Genomic DNA, 20,446 nt, shown 5'->3' with positions numbered 1-20,446 from the left:
TGGATTCTCCTGCCTCAGCCTCCTGAGTAGCTAGGATGACAGGCGTGCATGCCACCATGCCTGGCTCACTTTTGTATTTTCAATAGAGACAAGGTTTCGCCATGTTGGCCAGGCTGGTCTCAAACTCCTGACCTCAGGTGATCTGCCCACCTCGGCCTCCCAAAATGCTGGGATTACAGGTGTGAGCCACTACGCCCGGTCAAATCTCTCTGCTTTAGAAACTTGCCTATCATTGGCTTATGATTGTATTTCTGGAGGATTCGCCATGTCTTAGATTATGTGTAGAACATAGAATAGACCTGCTTTTTCTGCAGGGAAGATGGTTGAGGATATGTCTGAGAATAGATAGCAACATGAGTGATTGAAAGTCAGGAAAGCTAAGTTTATGCCAAATTGTCTTTAAAGTATTAGGTGGTATAGTTAACATGACAGACAACATTACCATATAGAACAACATTTGAAGTTTATTATGTTGTAACTCTCGATCATGCCTCTTTTTTAAAAATGTGTTTAGATCCGATGCAGTCCATATTAAACAGCCTAGAACAACAGCATGAAGAAGAAAAACGATCCGCACTGGAGCGCCAGAGGCTTATGTATGAGCACGAATTGGAGCAGCTCCGGAGAAGGCTGTCGCCTGAGAAGCAGAACTGCCGGAGCATGGACAGGTTTTCTTTCCACTCACCCAGCGCTCAGCAACGCTTAAGACAGTGGGCTGAGGAGAGGTAGGTGGCCCAGAGGGGCCTGTTAACCGTATAGCTCAGGCTCGCCAACCTCTAACACACCTAGGGAAAGTGTCAAATGGAAACATTGAGATGGTGCTTACAAAAAGAATTACGTTAAAAGATAAGTGTTACAGCCAAGAACCACTTTGCATTTGTTTTTAAAAGGGGAATTGCCCATTTATATTGCATTATTTAAAACTGTTGATGTTAGGTGCTGCTCCATTTTCAGTTGGTATGGCTTTTGGATTTGGATATAGAAGTACACTTGATCATTGTATTATGCTTTAGGTTCTGAAGCTTGGGTAGATGATTTTTAGAAAAACAGAAAGTTGGTTATCTGGACTGATTAGCTCAGGTAGGTAAAGCATGGTGCTGATGAGATGTAGATTGCAAATTTGGTCTCTGTATGGGCTAATTAGCATTGCATTGAAATGCCTTATCCCATGGTTGCAGACTGTACTTCACTAACCTCATACTATTTAAAGTTTGGTCTGCAGGCAGGCAGCTTCCCTTTCACCTGGAGGTTGATAGCAATGTAGAATTTCAGGCCTCCACCTCAGACCTGCTGAGACAGAATCTTGAGTTGATGAAGATCCCCTGATGATCTGCATACACGGGCACTGCCCTTATCTACAGCCGGCTTGCTGTGTGGCTGCATGCCAGTGCATATCATGTAGTTCAGGTTCAAGCGCGTGCATGGGTCAGTGTCAGCAACACAGTCCCTGCGTGCAGACGACCATGGAAAAGCTCAATTCACACTTTGGCAGTGATGTACTACCACTGTATGATTTTCTGACTAGCTGCTTTGTGTTAATCTATTCCCTACCTCTACTGCTTCTTTATTTATTTTTTAGAGAAGCAACATTGAATAACAGCCTGATGAGGCTGAGGGAACAAATTGTTAAGGCCAATCTGTTGGTGAGAGAAGCTAATTACATTGCTGAGGAGCTGGATAAAAGAACAGAATACAAAGTTACCCTACAGATTCCAGCCTCCAGCCTGGATGCCAACAGGAAGGTAACGGCAGTTACTTGAAAAAAACAGAGATCTCATTGGATAAGATCGCCTGATGTTTCCTGGTGTTATTTAAGCTTCAGATCCCTGTCTATGCCTGCCCCAAGTCCAGATCCTTTGTCCTCCTTGCTTTTGGGTAGAATTGACTTCCTTTCCATTCTCTGCCTTTGAGTGTATGTATATTTTATCTGCTAGGGGAATATACTCTCCATCTCACCTGGCCCTGACATTTCATTTTACTCAACTTTCTTCCTTCAAATCTGTTTAAATTCTTAGAAGTCTTTTCCGATTAATCTTCCCCAAGTGTCTTTTTTTCCTCCCTTATGCTGCCACTCTACAACCCCTTCCCCACAAGTTAGGTGTTCGTTTTGCTTATGTTATTTTCTACTTGGAATAGCTTGCTCTGTAAAACTGCTCATTAGTTGTGTCATGGTGTCATGTATATATTCAGGATCATACTTTTTTTGGTATATAAAATGTGGGGGGAAAGTCCCATCACAATCTTCTATCTTTGCCATTCAGTTGGTTTTTTTCCTTCTTTTTTTTCTTTGGAGGTTCTTTTCTAGCTCTTGATCACATTCATACATAATTTTTGATGGATTAGGTAGAATTTTCTATTCAGATGAATTTTTTGGTGGTCCATGTGTTCTGTTTATCCTACAGTAGTCAATACAGCAAAGATCTAATTGATCCGTCTTGGATATTCTATTTTTTTTTTTTTTTCCTTTGAGAGGGAGTCTTGCTCTGTCACCCAGGCTGGAATGCAGTGGTGTGATCCTGGGTCACTGCAACCTCCGTCTCCTGGGTTCAAGCGATCCTCCTGCCTCAGCCTCCTGAGTATCTGGGATTACAGGTGTGTGCCACCACGCCAGACTAATTTTTGTATTTTTAGTAGAGATGGGGTTTTGCTGTGTTGGCCAGGCTGGTCTCAAACTCCTGACCTCAAGTGATCCACCTGCCTTGGCCTCCTAAAGTGCTGGGATTACAGGCGGATATTCTAATTTGATAGCAAGGATTACATCTTTCTTTCCCTATGACATCTTAGCATTGAGGTCAGTGTTTTGTACAGGGTTAGATATTTAGCAAATATGATTCTTAGTATTTTGAGAAAGGTATTATAAATATGATCATTACAGATCATTGTTTTTGTATACTCTGTATGTATTCTGAAAAATTTTACTTAATTAGAACACTAGTATTTGTAGGGCAAAGTCTGGGTACAGTAGGACTCACCAAAAACCGAAGAGGAAGGCCAGTCACAAGGAAAAGGTTCAGGGCCTAGTTTCTTCTTGAAGGCTGAGAAGTACAAGATCCTCTTTGATTTGATAGTGTACGAGTTGAACAAAGCAGAACAGGTTTTTCCCCAGTAAGCATGACTGCAGCGCTTTTCTCCATAGCCTGTTCTGGGCTTTGTTGAAAGGGGTGGCCCTGCTTTGCGGTAGCCATGTCAACACCCAGAAGAACTCACGTCACCTGGCATCTCTCCTTACTTAGGCTGAGTCTGTAGTCGTTAATGCAACAGGCTATTTTTTGGTATTTGAAAACTTGTTTAATGTCGTGTCCATTCTGTGAACCCTCTTCTCTGGTGAATCTTTTTCTTATTTCCAATTTTGCAAGAGGGCTAAGTTATGGTAGCTGCACCGTATTGCCCGTTGCTATTTAGTCCCAGGTCCAGCATTCTCCCCCAGGAAAGCTACTACCCACACAGGTCACAAATGGGATTTTTGTATTTATTCACTGGCTGGCTGAATATAAGGTAGGAGGGCCTTTAATTTAGACTGTAAGATGGCTGGGCGTGGTGGCTCATGCCTGTAATCCCAGCACTTAGGGAGGACAAGGTGGGTGGATCACCTGAGGTCAGGAGTTCGAGACCAGCCTGGCCAACATGGTGAAACCCCATCTCTACTAAAAATACAAAAATCAGCCAGGCATGGTGGTGGGCGCCTATAATCCCAGTTGCTTGGGAGGCTGAGGCAGGAGAATCGCTTGAACCGAGGCAGAGGTTGCAGTGAGCCGAGATTGGGCCACTGAACCCCAGCTTGGGCGACAGAAAGAGACTCTGTCTCAATTTAAAAAAAACACACACACATTTTGACCATAAGAATTCTCAAATGTTTGTTTTATTATTTAAATTTTTTTTCTTAGAAAATGATTGCAGGCAAGATGTTAATGAAACATCAGTGTATTTCAAAGTTACCTTCAGTTTTAAGTAGAACATTTGAAAAATTAAGCCAGTAAACCTAAATTGATTAGATAACCAGTAGATATGTCTCCCTCGGGGAAATGTGTAGGGGCTTTTTTTTTTTTTTTTTTTAAACTTTGTGGTTTTTAAAAGTTCTAAAAATTTTTTCTACATTAAAAACACATTGCTCAAGTTCTTCTACTCTGAAAAAAATCCACATTGCTCTTATAGGCTGGAAAAACTTCAGAGCATACTTTTCTTTGGGGGGGGTGAGATTTGCATAACAACATTATTATTTTATTTAATTTTATTGTTATTATTATTTTTGAGACGGAGTCTTGCTTTGTTGCCCAGGCTGGAGTACAATGGCGCGATCTCGGCTCACTGCAACCTCCTCCTCTTGGGTTCAAGCGATTCTCCTGCCTCAGCCTCCCGAATAGCTGGGACTATAGGCGCCCACCACCATGCCTGGCTAATTTTTGTATTTTTAATAGAAATGGAGTTTCACCATATTGGCCAGGCTGGTCTCAACTCCTGACCTTGTGATGTGCCCGCCTTGGCCTCCCAAAGTGCTGGGATTACAGGTGTGAGCCACCGCACCTGGCCAAACTTTACTATTTTAAAATGAACAACTCAGTGGCATTTGGCACGGTAATAATGTGGTGTGAGCACTGCCTCCATCTAGTTCTGTATGATCTTAATAAGAAACCCAAACAATGCATATTTGGAAACTGGTATCATTAATTTCTTCCACTTGGGTGAATTGGGGACTTTTCAGTTTACTCTTTTAAGTGTTTCATGTTTTATACCCCATGAAGATGCCATCCATTACAATAAAACAAAATTCACCCTCTGAGAGGTAAAGGGACGTTCTTCCCCATACACTGCAGCAAACTTTCTCTCTCTCCCCATTGATACGTTGTGGTCATATGGTGGCCTGGATAAAACACTTTTATTTCAACTTGCTGTTAAATGTGGTCTTTGGGTTTTAAACTTAAAATCATTTCCAACTACAGTCAAAATTTAAATGTGGTGGCTCATGTCTATAATCCCTGTGCTTTGGGAGGCTAAAGCAGGAGGATCACTTGAGGCCAGGAGTTCCAGACCAGCCTTGGCCATATAGCAAGACCCTGTCTCTATGCAAAACAAACAAAATTAGCTGGGTGTATTGGCATGCACTCGTGGTCCTAACTACTTGGGAGGCTGAGGCAGGAGTATCACTGGAGCCCAGGAGTTCGAGGCTGCAGTGAGCTATGATGTGCCACTGCACTCCAGCTTGGGTGACAGAGTGAGATGCTGTCTCTTAACACACACACACACACACACACACACACACACACACACACACACACACACACACATATATTTATTTTTGAGAGTCTCATACTGTCATCTAGGCTGGAGTGCAGTGGCAAGACTTAAGCTCACTGCAACGTCTGCCTCCTGGATTCAAGCAATTCTTGTGCTTCAGTCTCCCAAGTAGCTGGCATTACAGGCACGTGCCACCACACCTGGCTAATTTTTGTATTTTTAGTAGAGAGGGGTTTCACCATGTTGGCCAGGCTGGTCTTGAACTCCTGACCTCAAGTTATCCACCTGCCTTGGCCTCCCAAAGTGCTGGGATTACAGGCGTGAACCACCATGCCCATCAACTTCCCCCCAAAAATTTTTAATGTAAGTTTATACTTAAACTGAAGTTTATAAATAGATTTTGATTGCACTTGGGTATGAAGGTATTATGTTATAGCTTGTAAGACTTTTGGGAAGCTTTGTAATCAACAGATTAAAGGATGATTGCCATTTGAGTTTTGGTGTGATGACATTTGACTGATGGGGGTGGAATTTTCAGCTTTGACTTCCCCGCTGCCTGTGTGTTTCTCACGGTCGTTCTTACTCTCTTTACAGCGAGGCTCTCTTCTTAGTGAGCCTGCAATCCAGGTGAGAAGAAAAGGAAAAGGAAAGCAGATTTGGTCTTTGGAAAAACTGGACAACAGGCTGTTGGATATGAGAGACCTTTATCAGGAGTGGAAAGAGTGTGAAGAAGATAACCCAGTAAGTTATTTAAGAGAAAATCACTTAATTGGTAATTATGGAAGGAGCTAAGCTGGGATGAGCCTACCCATTTCAGGGGAAAATTGTTCTTTTTCCAAAATTATAATCTTATTTCTGGAGTAAGGTTTATTTTAATCCCCTAAATTGTTTAGCAAATTAACAATTTTAATAATCTCTCTTTCTGGTATCTTCTTTTTTCTTCTCATTTCTGTCTTTTAGATTTCTAGCAGAATTCTCCACTTTCCGTTCTGACTTCTGTTGGTGTGCGGGTGTCTGTCTCCTGTGCTCTCTGGGAACCTCTTTAGGACAGAGGCCAGGCCTCATTATTTGTCTCTCCTCCCATTGCTCAACCCGTTTAACCTTGCAGATAATAAACCTACAATATATGTTTTGTAAGTTGAACGTCAGTGGTATCTTAATATTTACAATACGAGGAGCATTTTTGAAGAAGTTTTGATCATAACATAAATGCCATAAAGCTATACATTGGTACTCTGTCCTCAACTTGCAGGTTTTCTTACTTAGATCAGCCGTGTACTCATATGTATTTAAAAAAGAAATGCATATTACGTATGTCTGAACATATTTTCATTACCGTTAGACCTGTTTCCGCATAGAGTTGTTTACTTCCTTTGCCTTTTGTTTTGTAAAAATGATTTTTCCAGATTGTAATCAATAAAAATGTTTCTTATCGTTAGGTGACGTTTTTGCTTAAAACATGTTTGTCCCTTTGGTACCCCTCTGCTATTTCAACTTAGAAATAAAACAACAATAATAAATACTAAAGAGCCACTCCCATAAGGGCTCACCTTTCTTTTTTTTTTTTTTTTTTTTAGACAGAGTCTCGCTCTGTCACCCAGGCTGGAGGGCAGTGGCACGATCTTGGCTCACTGCATTCTCTGCCTCCTGGGTTCAAGCCTGCCTCAGCCTCCCGAGTAGCTGGGATTATAGGCACCCACCACCGCTCCTGGCTAATTTTTGTATTTTTAGTAGAGACAGGATTTCACCACATTGGGGCAGGCTGGTCTCAAACTCTTGACCTCAGGTGATCCGCCTGCCGTGGCCTCCCAAAGTGCTGGGATTATAGGTGTGAGGGCTCACCTTTTATTAGCAGCAGTTGTATCTGATGACTTGCTAGGAATAAGCAGAGCAGATAAGACTGTCTTCCCCAAAAGAAAGGTGAAGTGTAGTTTAGCACACTCTACTTCTTTTTCTGGTCAACATATATTGTTTATTTTGTGGCAAGATTTCCATGTAAAGGAGAATAGCTGATAAAAGTAATGACCTGTTACTGGGATCGCTCTGTCATGGGTGGAGGATGCTGACCTCCATTGTGAATGGGAATGAGGAAGAGTATGTGTGGGAGTAATGCAGTGCTGTGCTTTAGCAAAAACTTTAGAATGTTTTACTCTTAAAAAATACAAGAGTCAGGATGATGAAAGTTAAGTTTAATGACCTAGAGTGCATCAAAAAGCAGTAGGTTGAATGCGTTTATTGTAACTGGTTTTTCTAAAGTTGTATGTTCTCAATCTCTTTACAGGTAATACGATCGTACTTCAAACGTGCTGATCCATTCTATGATGAGCAGGAAAATCACAGTCTCATTGGGGTGGCCAATGTCTTCCTCGAGTCTCTTTTCTATGATGTGAAGTTACAATACGCGGTTCCCATCATCAACCAGAAAGGAGAGGTTGGTTTTCTCTTCCTGCCTTGTTTCCTGTAGAGAACAGTTTAAGAAACAAGAGGGTGGTGATGGGATATTGTTGCTATTTTTTGTCAGTAACGTGTCTTATTAATACCTTGTGTTTCCAAGGACTCTGAGGGCAGAGTAACTGTCAGAGACTAGGCCTCTAAATTCCCATACAGCATTAACCTGACAACTTGACTGTAAAAGAGAAGAGAGGTCATCTCGAGGGAGCACGAACCAAATCTGGAGAAATGTTTCTGCCTTCCCCCATTGCTGCAGGTGGCAGGTCGGCTGCACGTGGAGGTGATGCGAATCAGTGGTGATGTTGGGGAAAGGATCGCAGGAGGCGACGAGGTGGCAGAGGTCTCCTTTGAGAAGGAGACCCAGGAGAACAAACTGGTGTGCATGGTAAGTCCCATCTTCATCCTAGTATTACGTTGATACAAAAATCATTGCAGTTTTTGCCATTACTTTTAATGGCAAAAATCACAATTACTTTTGCACCAACCTAATAGCTGATGTTGAGAACTGCAGGTCTTTAGATGGTAAGTATTACGTTCCTTTTCAAATTTTGGAAGTAGAGCAGAGCCTCCCCCACTCATGATAATGCAAAATCGCCTCCTCCATTTCCAAACACCTGCTAGTGAGCCAGACCTGCTGGTGGCTGAGAATCCCTGCAGGAACCAGTTCTTATAAAAAGAAGGTGCTGGGGGACAGGAAGTAAGCAAGGGGCGTAGGTGCAATGTACAAGTGAGAAGGAGGTGAGGTGAAGCGAAGAAAGCCTAAACCTGACTCTTAATTCATAGCTCATCCTAGAAGCAGTCCTCTTTCTCAGTAAACATTTCTAGAATCGAAGCTGATGTTGAAGGGAATAAGTTACATGGCAGCCACAAGGTAGCAGGAAGCTGGAGCTGTTGGAGTCGGACTGCTTTCTGTAAGGCTTCGTGTATATTGAGAGGGCTTCTGGTGGAATCTTAATTCACTGAAGGGTTCATTTTTATTATATTGTACTTGATTTCAGGGCAGCTCCTTTGAGTCATGTGATGATCAGAGATAGAGACATAGGGTTGATGACCCCACAATGGCCCATTTTAAAGGTGATGGACTAGTAAATGCAACTCTCAAATATCACCTTCTGCTATTAAAGTAAAATAACATACAAGGGCACTTCTCACTTGGGACATTTATCCTTATTATTGAAAAAAAGTAGTACATTCCGAGTAATATGGGTTTCTTAAAATGAGATTAAAATACCATGTTTTTTAATGGAAGATCTCAAACATACATAAAAGTAGTGAGAAATGTGTTACCGATCCCCATTGACCTTTGCTCCACAATTATCACCTGTGGTCAACCTTGTTTCATTCATACACTCAGCCACTTCTGTGCTGCCCGCTCCCTTAGCACCCCAGGCGCACCCCGGCATCATATCTTATCTGTGAATAGTTCAGTGTGTGTCTTCAAAAAATAAGTCCTTAAACCGGTATAACCATAATTGTCAAAATTAGTAATTTGTCAAAAATTAATAATTTCTTGATATCGTAAAATCGTCAGTTTCCTTAATTGTCTTGGTTGGTGTGTCTCTTGGGTCCGTTCAATCTTTAGGCCCTGGTATGCTCGTGCTGTCTGACTTGCTTGCTTTCTCTTTTTGCCTCTCTCACTGAACCTGCAATTCATTTATTGTAGAAACTGGGTTGTTGACCTGCAGTTTCCCATAGTCTGGATTCTGCTGATTGGTGTTACTTAGCATGTTAAGATGCATTTGCTGAAAATTGGTAGTTAGGTATACAGGTGTTACCTGGGGGAGGGAGGCAGCCAAGGTGCTTTGTAGGTGGTGGCCTGTGTTCTTCCATCAGGAGCCACATCTTGTCTAGTTGTTTGTCTTTGAGGGATGATCAGCCACTGATGATTCTTACCTAGATGCATCATTTTGTTAGGAGTTACAAAAGAATGGTGCAATAATTCTATTGTCATTTCATTTTTCTCCAGAGAAAATCTTCCTATTACCAACTGTTTTGCTCTACAGAGATAATTTGTATAGAAAAGGAAGGATAAATGTTCCATCTCTCCCTTTATTTACAATTTTTATTTATTTTATTTTTGAGGCAGAGTCTCGCCCTGTCACCCAGGCTGGAATACAGTGGTGTGATCTCAGCTCACTGCAACCTCTGCCTCCCGGGTTCAAGCGATTCTCCCGCCTCAGCCTTCTAGGTAGCTGTGCCACCATGCCCAGCTAATTTTTGTATTTTTAGTAGAGACAGGGTTTCGCTATCTTGGCCAGGCTCGTCTTGAACTCCTGGCCTCAAGTGATCCACCTGCCTCCTCCTCTCCAAGTGCTAGGATTACAGGTGTGAGCCACCATATCTGGCCTAATTTTTAAAATAATGAATTGGTTTTCCAAAATGTGACAAGTTAGTTTTTTTGTCCTTAGTCTTAACAGCATGATTATGAACTCTTGGACTTAACCGTATTTGGTGTGTGTCTATCTGTTGCATTCACTACCTGTATTTAAACACAAATGTTGCCATCTTTGGCCAGTGGGAGCCACTTCAGTTGGCCCTTGAGTCTTGTTGTCATAACTCTAACCTTCCTGGACTGGGGTAGCTTTCTTGTTTTCTGGTGTGATGAATATTCTGATCTCATCTTGTGTATTTCCTGTCCCAGACCTGGAATCAGCCATTTCCCAAGGAACCTGATTCCTTTCAGTGGGAAGTGGTTTTTAGAGACCATATACTGGCATATAATGGCCTTTTATGTAAAAAGGATGAGGACAAATAAGCTATATGACAATAAATAGAACACTGGTAGAAAAACAAAAGAAACCAGCCTGGAGACAGTTAAGATATCATGGGTGATGAGTATAATTAGCCCCCAAAGAAGTCTGGATTTGTTTTTTTGTAACAAGGCTATATGCACATGTTAACATCTTCATGTTTTCACTGATATGAAGTAAAGTTTGTATATTTAAAACCTGGGCGCAGCATCAGTGTCTGCAGACATTCCTGGGCTCCTCTGTCTTGAACAGCTGCAAGTTGAAGTCTGTGGTATTCTGACACCTTGTGGTAGTTTTAGTTTTTGTGTGCAAAAACTTTTTTAAAAACCCCACAAAACCCAAACAGCCTGTGTTCATTTCTTATGGCTGATAGTCTTCATTCCTGGCAGTTGCATTCCTGAGAGGTTGCCTGTAGATGAGAGTTCAGCATATGAAATCTTGTTTCTTGTCTATTTTAACATTAAAATTGTGATTAATTTTGAATGGAAAAAAAGGTATTCAGATGGAATTTAGTCACAAAGAAGTATGTATTGAACATGTATCTACTCAATACCTGTCACAGGGCCAGGCATGGTGGCTCACGCCTGTAATCCCAGCACTTTGGGAGGCTGAGGGGGGCGGATCACAAGGTCAGGAGATCGAGACCATCCTGGTTAACATGGTGAAACCCCGCCTCTACTAAAAATACAAAAAAATTAGCCGGGTGTGGTGGCGGGTGCCTTTAGTCCCAGCTACTCGGGAGGCTGAGGCAGTAGAATGGCGTGAATTCGGGTGGCGGAGCTTGCAGTGAGCCAAGATCGCGCCACTGCACTCCAGTCTGGGTGACAGAGCGAGACTCCATCTCAAAAAAAAAAAAAAACAAAAAAAAACCAAAAAAACACGTGTTACAGGTCTCTTTCATTTCATTTCATTTCATTGGTGTGGTCAGTCTCACCCCTGTAGAGTAAAGTAGCTACTGGTATTCCCATTTCACCTAGGAGAAAACTAAGCCTAAGAAAACTAAGAATTTAAGTAATTTGAGCCAGCACACAAGCTGATAAGTGGGCAAGATTTATTTTATTTATTTATTTATTTTTGAGACGGAGTTTCGCTTTTGTTGCCCAGGCTAGAGTGCAACGGCATGATCTCAACTCACTGCAACCTTTGTCTCCCAGATTCAAGTGATTCTCCTGCCTCAGTCTCTCGAGTAGCTGGGATTACAGGCACGTGCTACCATGTCCGGCTAATTTTTTTGTGTTTTTAGTAGAGACGGGGTTTCTCCATGTTGGTCAGGCTGGTCTTGAACTCCCAACCTCAGGTGATCCGCCCTCCTCAGCCTCCCAAAGTGCTAGGATTACAGGAGTGAGCCACTGCACCCGGCCGAGATATTTATTCTATTTATTTGATGTAACTCCAACATCTTGTAATCTTCCCAAATGCCATATTGCCACACCTTAAATAATATAAATATTTAAAAACATTTAATGAGAAAATGATGGATTTTAAAAACTTTGTGGAAAAATTAATTGCAGAGTACTGTTTGCTCAGTTTGGTTTGGAAGAATAAAATATGTCAGCCAATCTGTCTTTCATAGCCTGTCAGGAAGTAGCTGTCTAGGTGTTTCAAACTCCTGTTGACATCACAGAAAAGATGAATTATAATGGGGGTTCCTGTTTGTTGCTCACCCATTATATGTCTAGTATGGAAGAATATAAAATTATCTGGTTTGTGTAATTTTGTGTGTCATCAATACTTCCTGAAACGTGTTTTTGTTTGTTTGCTTGTTTGTTTTTTGAGACAGAGTCCCTCTCTGTCACCCAGACTAGAGTGCAGTGGTGCAATCTCTGCTCACTACAACCTCTGCCTCCCAGGTTGAAGCGCTTCTCATGTCTCAACCTCCGGGAGTAGCTGGGACTACAGGCATGTGCCACCACATTTGGCTAATTTTTGTAATTTTAGTAGCGTTAGGGTTTCACCGTGTCGGCCGGGCTGGTCTCAAACTCCTGACCTCGAGTGATCCTTGGTCTCCCAAAGTGCTGGGATTATAGCCTGAAATGTTAAGATTATGTTTGTGGTTTCTGAACTACATGAACTCTTATGTCATATATTCAGATTTATTTTCATTAAATGTATTTACTGGAGGTAGATTAAATCATACAACATGCAGAAAGTGACCAGGTGAAAAATATGATTTATGATTAATGCTCAGTCATGTGAAAATTGGTTTAATCAGTTATAAAGTCAGAATTTAGCTTAACTGACTTCAGGATTTCGTTTTCTTCATAGTAGGAGAAGTTTTAGAATATTGCAGTTTATCACCAAAACTCCAAATTAAAAATCAAACCAAGCCAGGCATGGTGGCTCATGTCTATAATCCCAGCATTCTGGGAGGCTGAGGCAGGAGGATCACTTGAGCTCAGGAGTTCAAAACCAGTCTGGGAAACATAGACCTCATCTCTACTAAAAATAAAAAAAATTAGCTGGGCATGGTGACACACACCTGTAGTCCCAGCTCCTCGGGAGGCTGAGGCTGGAGGATGGCTTGAACCCTTAAAATTGAGACTGCAGTTAGCCATGATTGTGCCACTCACTCCAGCCTGGGCAACACAGCAAGACCCTGTCTCAAAAAAAAAAAAACCAATCTAATGCTGCCCACCAAAAGAAATATTAAGAATATTTGGCTGCTTAGAAACTGTTATAGGTATTTCTTCTGGGGCCTTTGGGTCTGATTAGACATGTATCTCCAGTTGCACTTTGTTACAACCACACCCTGCCCTCCTGGTCCAGAGCACGCTTCCTTTGATACGCCTTCCCCCCAAATCTGCATAGAGAAGGCTTTCCGTAAACGCTGCAGAAAATGGTCAACATTCACCATCTTCACTTCCCTTCCTTCTCCCCCCACATCTTTAAATTATACATTTCTGGTGCTTTTAAGTTCCCCCAAACAATGTTGTAGTATTGTGTAACATTTTCAGTTGAGAACCTTGTTCCTTTTTATACTTTAAAATATCAAATCCGTGTTTTGCTCTTTCCTTGATATTTGCTGTTTCTTGGCACATACACTGATTTTGTTCTTCATTCGCTGTGCCTGACAATCTTGTTCTGTTCTGTGGCATATCCATGGTTAGCCAAGTTCGTATCATTGAAGAGTGCTGATGTTTGAGATCTTTCTTCATCTGAATTAATGATGATGATGATGCTTATATTCTGAGAAACTAACATTTAAATGTTCTTAGACTTTACAATGTCCACTTCTGTAGTCAAGGTCCTTGTAACCCTGCTTCCAGCCTCTCACTAAATATAATAATTGCTACCACTATTTCCCAGATGCAGAAGTCCAGTCTCAGGGTGAAAGGGATTTGGCCAACATAAACATCATAAGCACCTAAGTTAGTGACAGAGCTGGGACTGGAACCTGCAGCTCTGACTCTGAGTGCTTGTTGGAACCCTCGGATTTCAAAACACACAGCCTTCTTTTTCCTTCAGGTTAAAATCCTCCAAGCTACTGGGTTGCCACAGCATCTGTCCCACTTTGTGTTCTGCAAATACAGCTTCTGGGATCAACAGGAGCCGGTGATTGTCGCTCCTGAAGTGGACACCTCCTCCTCTTCCGTCAGCAAGGAGCCGCACTGCATGGTTGTCTTTGATCATTGCAATGTGAGTTTGTTTTCCGGAGTAGGTCAGCATTTAGATTACTCATGTAAAAACAAAACAGAAAATTAACCTTGTTTCTTTGAATAATTGTGCCGGTATATGTCTTGGAGCAGTTTCTGTAGAGTGTGGGGATTGATTAAAAAGTGTCAATGCATCTATACTCCTCCACAACCCAAAGGTGACTTTTGCATGAGAAGCAAACACATATGTATGTATATATGCATATTCTTCTCCAAAGAAAATCTATGTCCTATATTAGGTTACTGGAGAAATGATCTAAAACAGTTAGAAACTTGTGTTTTAGAGAAAGTGAACATAGGTAACAGAGAAGAACTAACTTTATTGACCACCGAATGTTCTGTGAAGCTCTTTGTTATTCTTTCATTTGGATCCTCACCATAGTTATCTTTGTTGATAGTGCATTTTTTTGTGTTTGTTTTGTTTTGAGACAGAGTCTCGCTCTGTCACTCAGGCTGGAGTGCAGTGGCATGATCTTGGCTCACTGCAACCCCTGCCTCCTGGGTTCAAGCGATTCTCCTGCCTCAGCCTCCCAAGTAGCTGGGATTACAGGTGCTTGCCATCTTGCCCGGCTAATTCTTTTGTATTTTTAGTAGAGACAAGGTTTCACCATGTTGGCCAAGCTGGTTTCAAACTCCTGACCTCAAGTGATCGGCCCACCTCAGCCTCCCAAAGTGCTGGGATTACAGGCATGAGCCACAAAAACCAGCCAATAGTGCGTTTTTTGTTGTTGTTGTTGTTGTTTCTTCCCAGCTGAAAACACAAATCAGAGAGGTCATTTTGCCCAAAGTAGTTCTTCACTGGTTTGTCCATGGCTGGTGACCAGCAGAATGTGGACTGTTGGGTCCCCAAGTCTTTCTTGCTCCTGCACCACACTTGATCCATTTCATCTCTTTCAAGAGAGAGGCCTCTTTCTAATCTGTTTAAAACCAAAATACTTCACTACATTAAAGATAGATAGAGAGGGGGAGACAACAACAGAGATAGGAGATTCTGTGATTTCTTTAATAAACTGTTTTAGAGCTAAATCCTAATTGCAATGTGCTATCTTATAATAAAGATGGACAGGCTGGCAGAATTTTCACAAATTAGGTCTTTTTTTGGTGCTAATGATTTTATTTCCTTACTCTCCTAATAGAGATAGTTAATTTTCTAAAAAGTGGGGAAAAATGTTTTTGCAGCACACTACCTTATTGCATATAACTTTTATATCAACACATTGTAGATCGGTGTTGTAACACTTTATACAATTATGCTTTTAAAAATAGCTCCCAAAATATTGCTAACAAAATAGAATGCAAAGGTGGTCTTACATACTAGACTTTTGATGTGAAAAGTTTTAAAAAATTCAGATTTATAGTTATGTTTAAAGTCAAAAACCTTTTGCCATCTGAGCATCCATTATGGGTTTTAGATGATAGTTCTGTATAACTAAAACTTTCCATTTTCTATTTTTTTCCCTGATATAATTAAGTATGTGACGTCTGGTATAAACAATCATAAGATTACCAGAAAGAGTTTGCTCTTCTGTAATTAGCTATTGTGTTTCAGGAGTTTTCTGTTAACATCACCGAAGACTTTATCGAGCATCTTTCCGAAGGAGCATTGGCAATTGAAGTATATGGACATAAAATAAACGATCCCCGGAAAAACCCCGCCCTGTGGGATTTGGGAATCATCCAAGCAAAGACACGTAGTCTTCGGGACAGGTGAATATTAGATGTTCATCTGATTCCATTTATGTATATATGTAATTTTTTTTTTTTTTTTTTTTTGAGACAGTCTCATTCACTCTGTCACCCAGGCTGGAGTGCAGTGGCACGATCTTGGCTCACTGCAGCCTCTGCCTCCTGGGAGTAGGCAATTCTCTTGCCTCAGCCTCCCGAGTAGCTGGGATTATAGGCATGCACACCATGCCTGGCTAATTTTTGTATTTTTGGTAAAGACGGGGTTTCACCATGTTGGCCAGGCTAGTCTTGAACTCCTGACTTCAAGTGATCCACCCACCTCACCCTCACAAAGTGCTGAGATTACAGGCATGAGCCACCATGCCTGGCTAGATTCCATTTATAATTTTTAAAAATTGCTAGAGATTAGTACTGCCATTTATAGAGGTTACTATTTTCTGAGCATGACCAGTGTTCCCTGGAGGGATGGCAGTGTCTCCAGGGTATTAATCACACAATTAAACTTCCTTAGGGAAGTGGACTGCAGAGAATGATGGAAGAAAGTTCAATTTGTAGCTGGTTAAGAAGAAACAGTGAAATGAATTTTGGAGAACAGTGACTTACCGTTATGAATTACTTTTAATTAATCAGCTGTAGAGAGGATGGATCAAGATTCACTCTAGTGTTGTCTTTAGCTCATAGCTCGGAGTGGCATCAGTGTTGGAAAGAGGTAGGCTTCTTTGTGGACTTAAAAGGAAGCATTAAAAGGGACTGATGAAATTGCATATGTTTGTGCTTTTCATCTAATTATAGATGAAAACCAGATTTTCTTTTTCTTTTTTGCATTTAGATAGTTTAGCAAATACTAAATTAGAAAGTAACATTTGAGATTTTTTCCTTGATTCTCTTACTGACCTGAGAAAAATACTTGGCACATCACTGAAGCATATGGCACTACCTTTGTCTGTCTACGAAAAGACAACCCTGTTGTCTGCACCCCTGTCAGGAGTACATGTGCAGGTTGTTTACCTGGGTATATTGTGTGATGCTGAGCTTTGGGGTATGATTGATCCTGTCACTCAGGTAGTGACCATAGTACCCAGTAGGTAGTTTTTCAACCCTTGCTCACTTCCCTGCTCCCCACCTCCTGGGAGTCTCCAGTGTCTGTTGTTGCCATATTTTTGTCTGTGAATACCCAGTGTTTAGCTCCCACTTATAAGCGAGAACATGGGGTTTTTGCTTTTCTATTTCTGCATTAATTTGCTTAGGATAATAGCCTCATGCTGTATCCAAGTTGCTGCAAGGGACATGATTTTGTTTGGTTGTATTTTTTTTATGGCTATGTACTTGCTGCTTCTGTACATCCGATTCGAATTTCCAATTTTTGAGTAATGGCTTTGAGATAGATTTGTCATTACATCTTTTTGAACAAAGTAAAGGAGCCATTTCTAGTTCTGATATTGTGAGTTTAACTTTGCTTTCCATTATTCTTGCCAGTATGTACATGCATGGTACTCGCTGAACTACAGATCATTCTGAATTACTCTGGAGGTCATTTTCATTGTTAATTCTTATGTGCGTAGGACCCTAAGCTGCCTGTAATGAAATAGAAATGTATGATTTTCCAAGAACTTCGCCTATTTCCTAGATGGAGTGAAGTGACCAGGAAATTGGAATTCTGGGTTCAAATCTTGGAACAGAATGAGAATGGTGAATACTGCCCTGTAGAAGTGATTTCTGCAAAGGATGTCCCAACAGGAGGAATCTTCCAGCTCCGGCAGGTAACAAGATTGTGAATGTTTATATTAGATTCTTTGGTGCCAGAAAGCTTAATATTGGCTTCTTTTTAGCGGAAATGTTGGCAATAATGAAATCTAGACTGGCCAAGTCCATTTCTTACGTTAAAATTCTCCTATCTCGTGTCACAAGTATTGCTATTAATTTTTTTTTTTCTTTTAATACAGTAGAGAGACAGAGATCTTGCTTTGTTGCCCAGGCTGCTCTTGAACTCCTAGGCTCAAGCAGTCCTCCCGCCTTGGCCTTCCAAAGTGTTGGAATTACGGGTGTGAGCCACTGCTCTCAGCCAAATATTGCTATTTATAATATTTTAAAAACCAGTTCTGTTAGTGTTAGATAAGAAAAAAATAAACTTTAAAGGAAAACTTAGAATTGATTTGTAGGACATAAACCAAACATATCAAACAGCTTTAGAACATCTAGGAAGACAAGGAGAAGCTATGTGACATGCCAGAAATAATAAGCATTCAGACTGTAAAATGCTTGGGCTCAATTCTGGCTCTCTAGTGTCCTAGCTGTCTATCCCTGAGCAAGTTCAATAACCTCTTGCCTTTGCCTGTTGTGTAGACATGATGATAACACCACCTTCATAGGATTACTGTGAGGATTAAGAGAGATGCATGTTTAAAGCACAGGGCCTGACATGCCAGGTGTTAAGTACACGCAGCTGGGTAGATACACATGCCAGAAGCCACAGAGCAGAGAAGAATATGGGAGAGGCCACTTAACCCCACATGCATCCACAGAGTCTGTGCTGCCAACTGTGAGAGGGAAATTTTTAATTTAATTTGTATATAGGATTTGGATTTTTTTTTTTTTGCTATAATTTAATGCATTGTTTCGGAGACTGCCATATTCTGTGAGTTTCCATACTTTAAAACAGTAGTAAAATACTAGAATCGCTCTAGAAAATGAGTGTAGAAAGCATTCAAAGCAAAATAGAGAAAATTAAAGGAAAGAGAACATTTGCTTACATGCTGAAGTTTCCGAATGTTTTAAGAGGAGTATGATGATAAACACTTGTTCTCTGACCCCAGCAAATAAATTTTAGCAAAGTGAAAGGAGATTAGTTTAAATGAAAGCATGTGTTATACACATAAAATAGAAATCTTAAGGGTGTGAAGAACATCTTTCTCTAGGCATCCGTTAAAAAAAAAATATATCTTCTTCGAAGCCTTAGAAATTCATCTACTGGAAGGCAAGACTGGATAATTTATGATTTAGTGTAAATTGGATATTTAAGTATTTGTCATACTTCTGAAACCCTTTACTAAAAGTGTTCAAAGAAATGTTGGTTTATCAGGAAAGGGCTTTTTGAAGGATATGCCTCTTTACCTTGATGCTGAAAAAATCATGCAAGTTCTGAAAGGATTTTTCTTATATGATGGCAAAAACCGCAATTACTTTTGCACCAACTTAATGGCAAGCATAAAGACACAGAGGCCATAAATTAGGTCCATTTGGATAGAAAGTCATATGGAGAAAGAGCTGGAAAACAGGAAGAGAAGAGGTTGCAGAAGCTTGTGGCAGCTGGTTTCGGAGGGCCTTGAATGCTAGACTCATTTGAATGTAATATGTTTGAAAATTGGGTTGTATTGTTCTTGAACAGGAAGGTGGCAGAGGACAACTGATTAGCTTTAACCATGTGAAAAGTGCTGTTTTTGTAGAAATAAATGGTCAAATATGAGCAGTGACAAGAAGTTCTGTCTAATAGTTTAAGTGTACTTTTAAACGTTTTTCTGTGGAACAGTAAACCACTGCCAGATCCTTTCTCTCCTTTTCTTCCCTCTCCTTAGGAATCTTCCCTTAAAGTGCACACGTCACCCTTCACACTTAGGCACAGATTCAAAATAGATCACTTTGGAAAGTGCTTAGGCAAACTAAGCAAATAAAAGGTAGCTAATTGAAATGACAAAACTGTTTAGGCTATTAAAATATTTTCTTTAGGACTTTTCCCACAAAATATCTGAGGCTTAGTCCTTGATGATATTAAATCAGAAAACATCTGTATCCCAACCACTCAAATGGAGCTTGATAGGATCAGTGGTTGCCTGAGCTGATTTTCCTGATCATGCAGAGCTCTTGGGAACTAAAATCTGATAGAAGAGGGCAAGAGTAATTGACTTGCAATTGAACATTTAAATTCCATTTTTCAAATGCTATTTTACATTTCTAAAATTTATAAACCAAGTTTGAAGTCAGTAATTTGGGAATACTGTGAATTCTCTTTTAAAATATTACTTCATTGTAAATATATACCAAGTCTCACATGATAAACAGTCTAAACAATCATATTTACTGATTATTTTTTATAATTATATATTCATATTTATATTAATGATATATACTGCTATATCAGTAAATTATATTTTATATATTTGTATACAAATTTTATACATATTTACTGATATATTTACTAATACTGATTTTTTTATATTTACTGATTTTATATTTATATTTATATTTACTGGTACTTTAACATGTCATATGTTTTTCTACAGTAATACTTTAACAACTGTATAGTGTTTCATTATATGTTTCACAGTTTAAAGTTATTGTTTTGTATAAAGCAAATAATAAAGTTATTGAATGTATAAAATATTACACATTCAATTTGTGTCTTTTTTTGTTCTTAAAAGTGCTTAAGATTTTTTGTGTATATGTATGATTATTTACTTAGCTCTCTAGAAAGTTGAATGGCTGGGTTAAAGGAACTTATATTTTTAAGTCAAATTGCCTTGCAGAAAACTTGCACCAATTTAAATTCCCACTTACAGTGTATGAAATTGTTTCATAAATGTAGGACATTGGAAATTCCTCTTTTAAAATATAATTGGCAATTTAGGAAGTGAAAATACAGGTGTATCATGCTTTAATTTAATTTGTATTTATTTAATT

General features: G+C 40.1%; 1 protein-coding gene across 1 annotated transcript in view; it reads left to right on the top strand.

The window, feature by feature from the left end:
• Positions 1-20,446, top strand: part of KIF13B (kinesin family member 13B) — a 126,875-nt gene that overhangs the window by 42,731 nt on the left and 63,698 nt on the right. The window contains exons 14-21 of the mRNA XM_032143565.2: positions 515-725; positions 1,580-1,742; positions 5,827-5,973; positions 7,514-7,663; positions 7,940-8,068; positions 13,899-14,069; positions 15,636-15,793; positions 17,400-17,532. Coding sequence (XP_031999456.1) covers positions 515-725; positions 1,580-1,742; positions 5,827-5,973; positions 7,514-7,663; positions 7,940-8,068; positions 13,899-14,069; positions 15,636-15,793; positions 17,400-17,532 — 1,262 coding nt within the window. The remainder of the gene's footprint in view (positions 1-514; positions 726-1,579; positions 1,743-5,826; positions 5,974-7,513; positions 7,664-7,939; positions 8,069-13,898; positions 14,070-15,635; positions 15,794-17,399; positions 17,533-20,446) is intronic.

The sequence above is a fragment of the Hylobates moloch genome, unplaced genomic scaffold, assembly GCF_009828535.3.
Source record: "Hylobates moloch isolate HMO894 unplaced genomic scaffold, HMol_V3 SCAFFOLD_22, whole genome shotgun sequence".
Taxonomy (NCBI): Eukaryota; Metazoa; Chordata; class Mammalia; order Primates; family Hylobatidae; genus Hylobates; species Hylobates moloch.
This window is presented reverse-complemented; position numbering and strand designations above follow the sequence as displayed.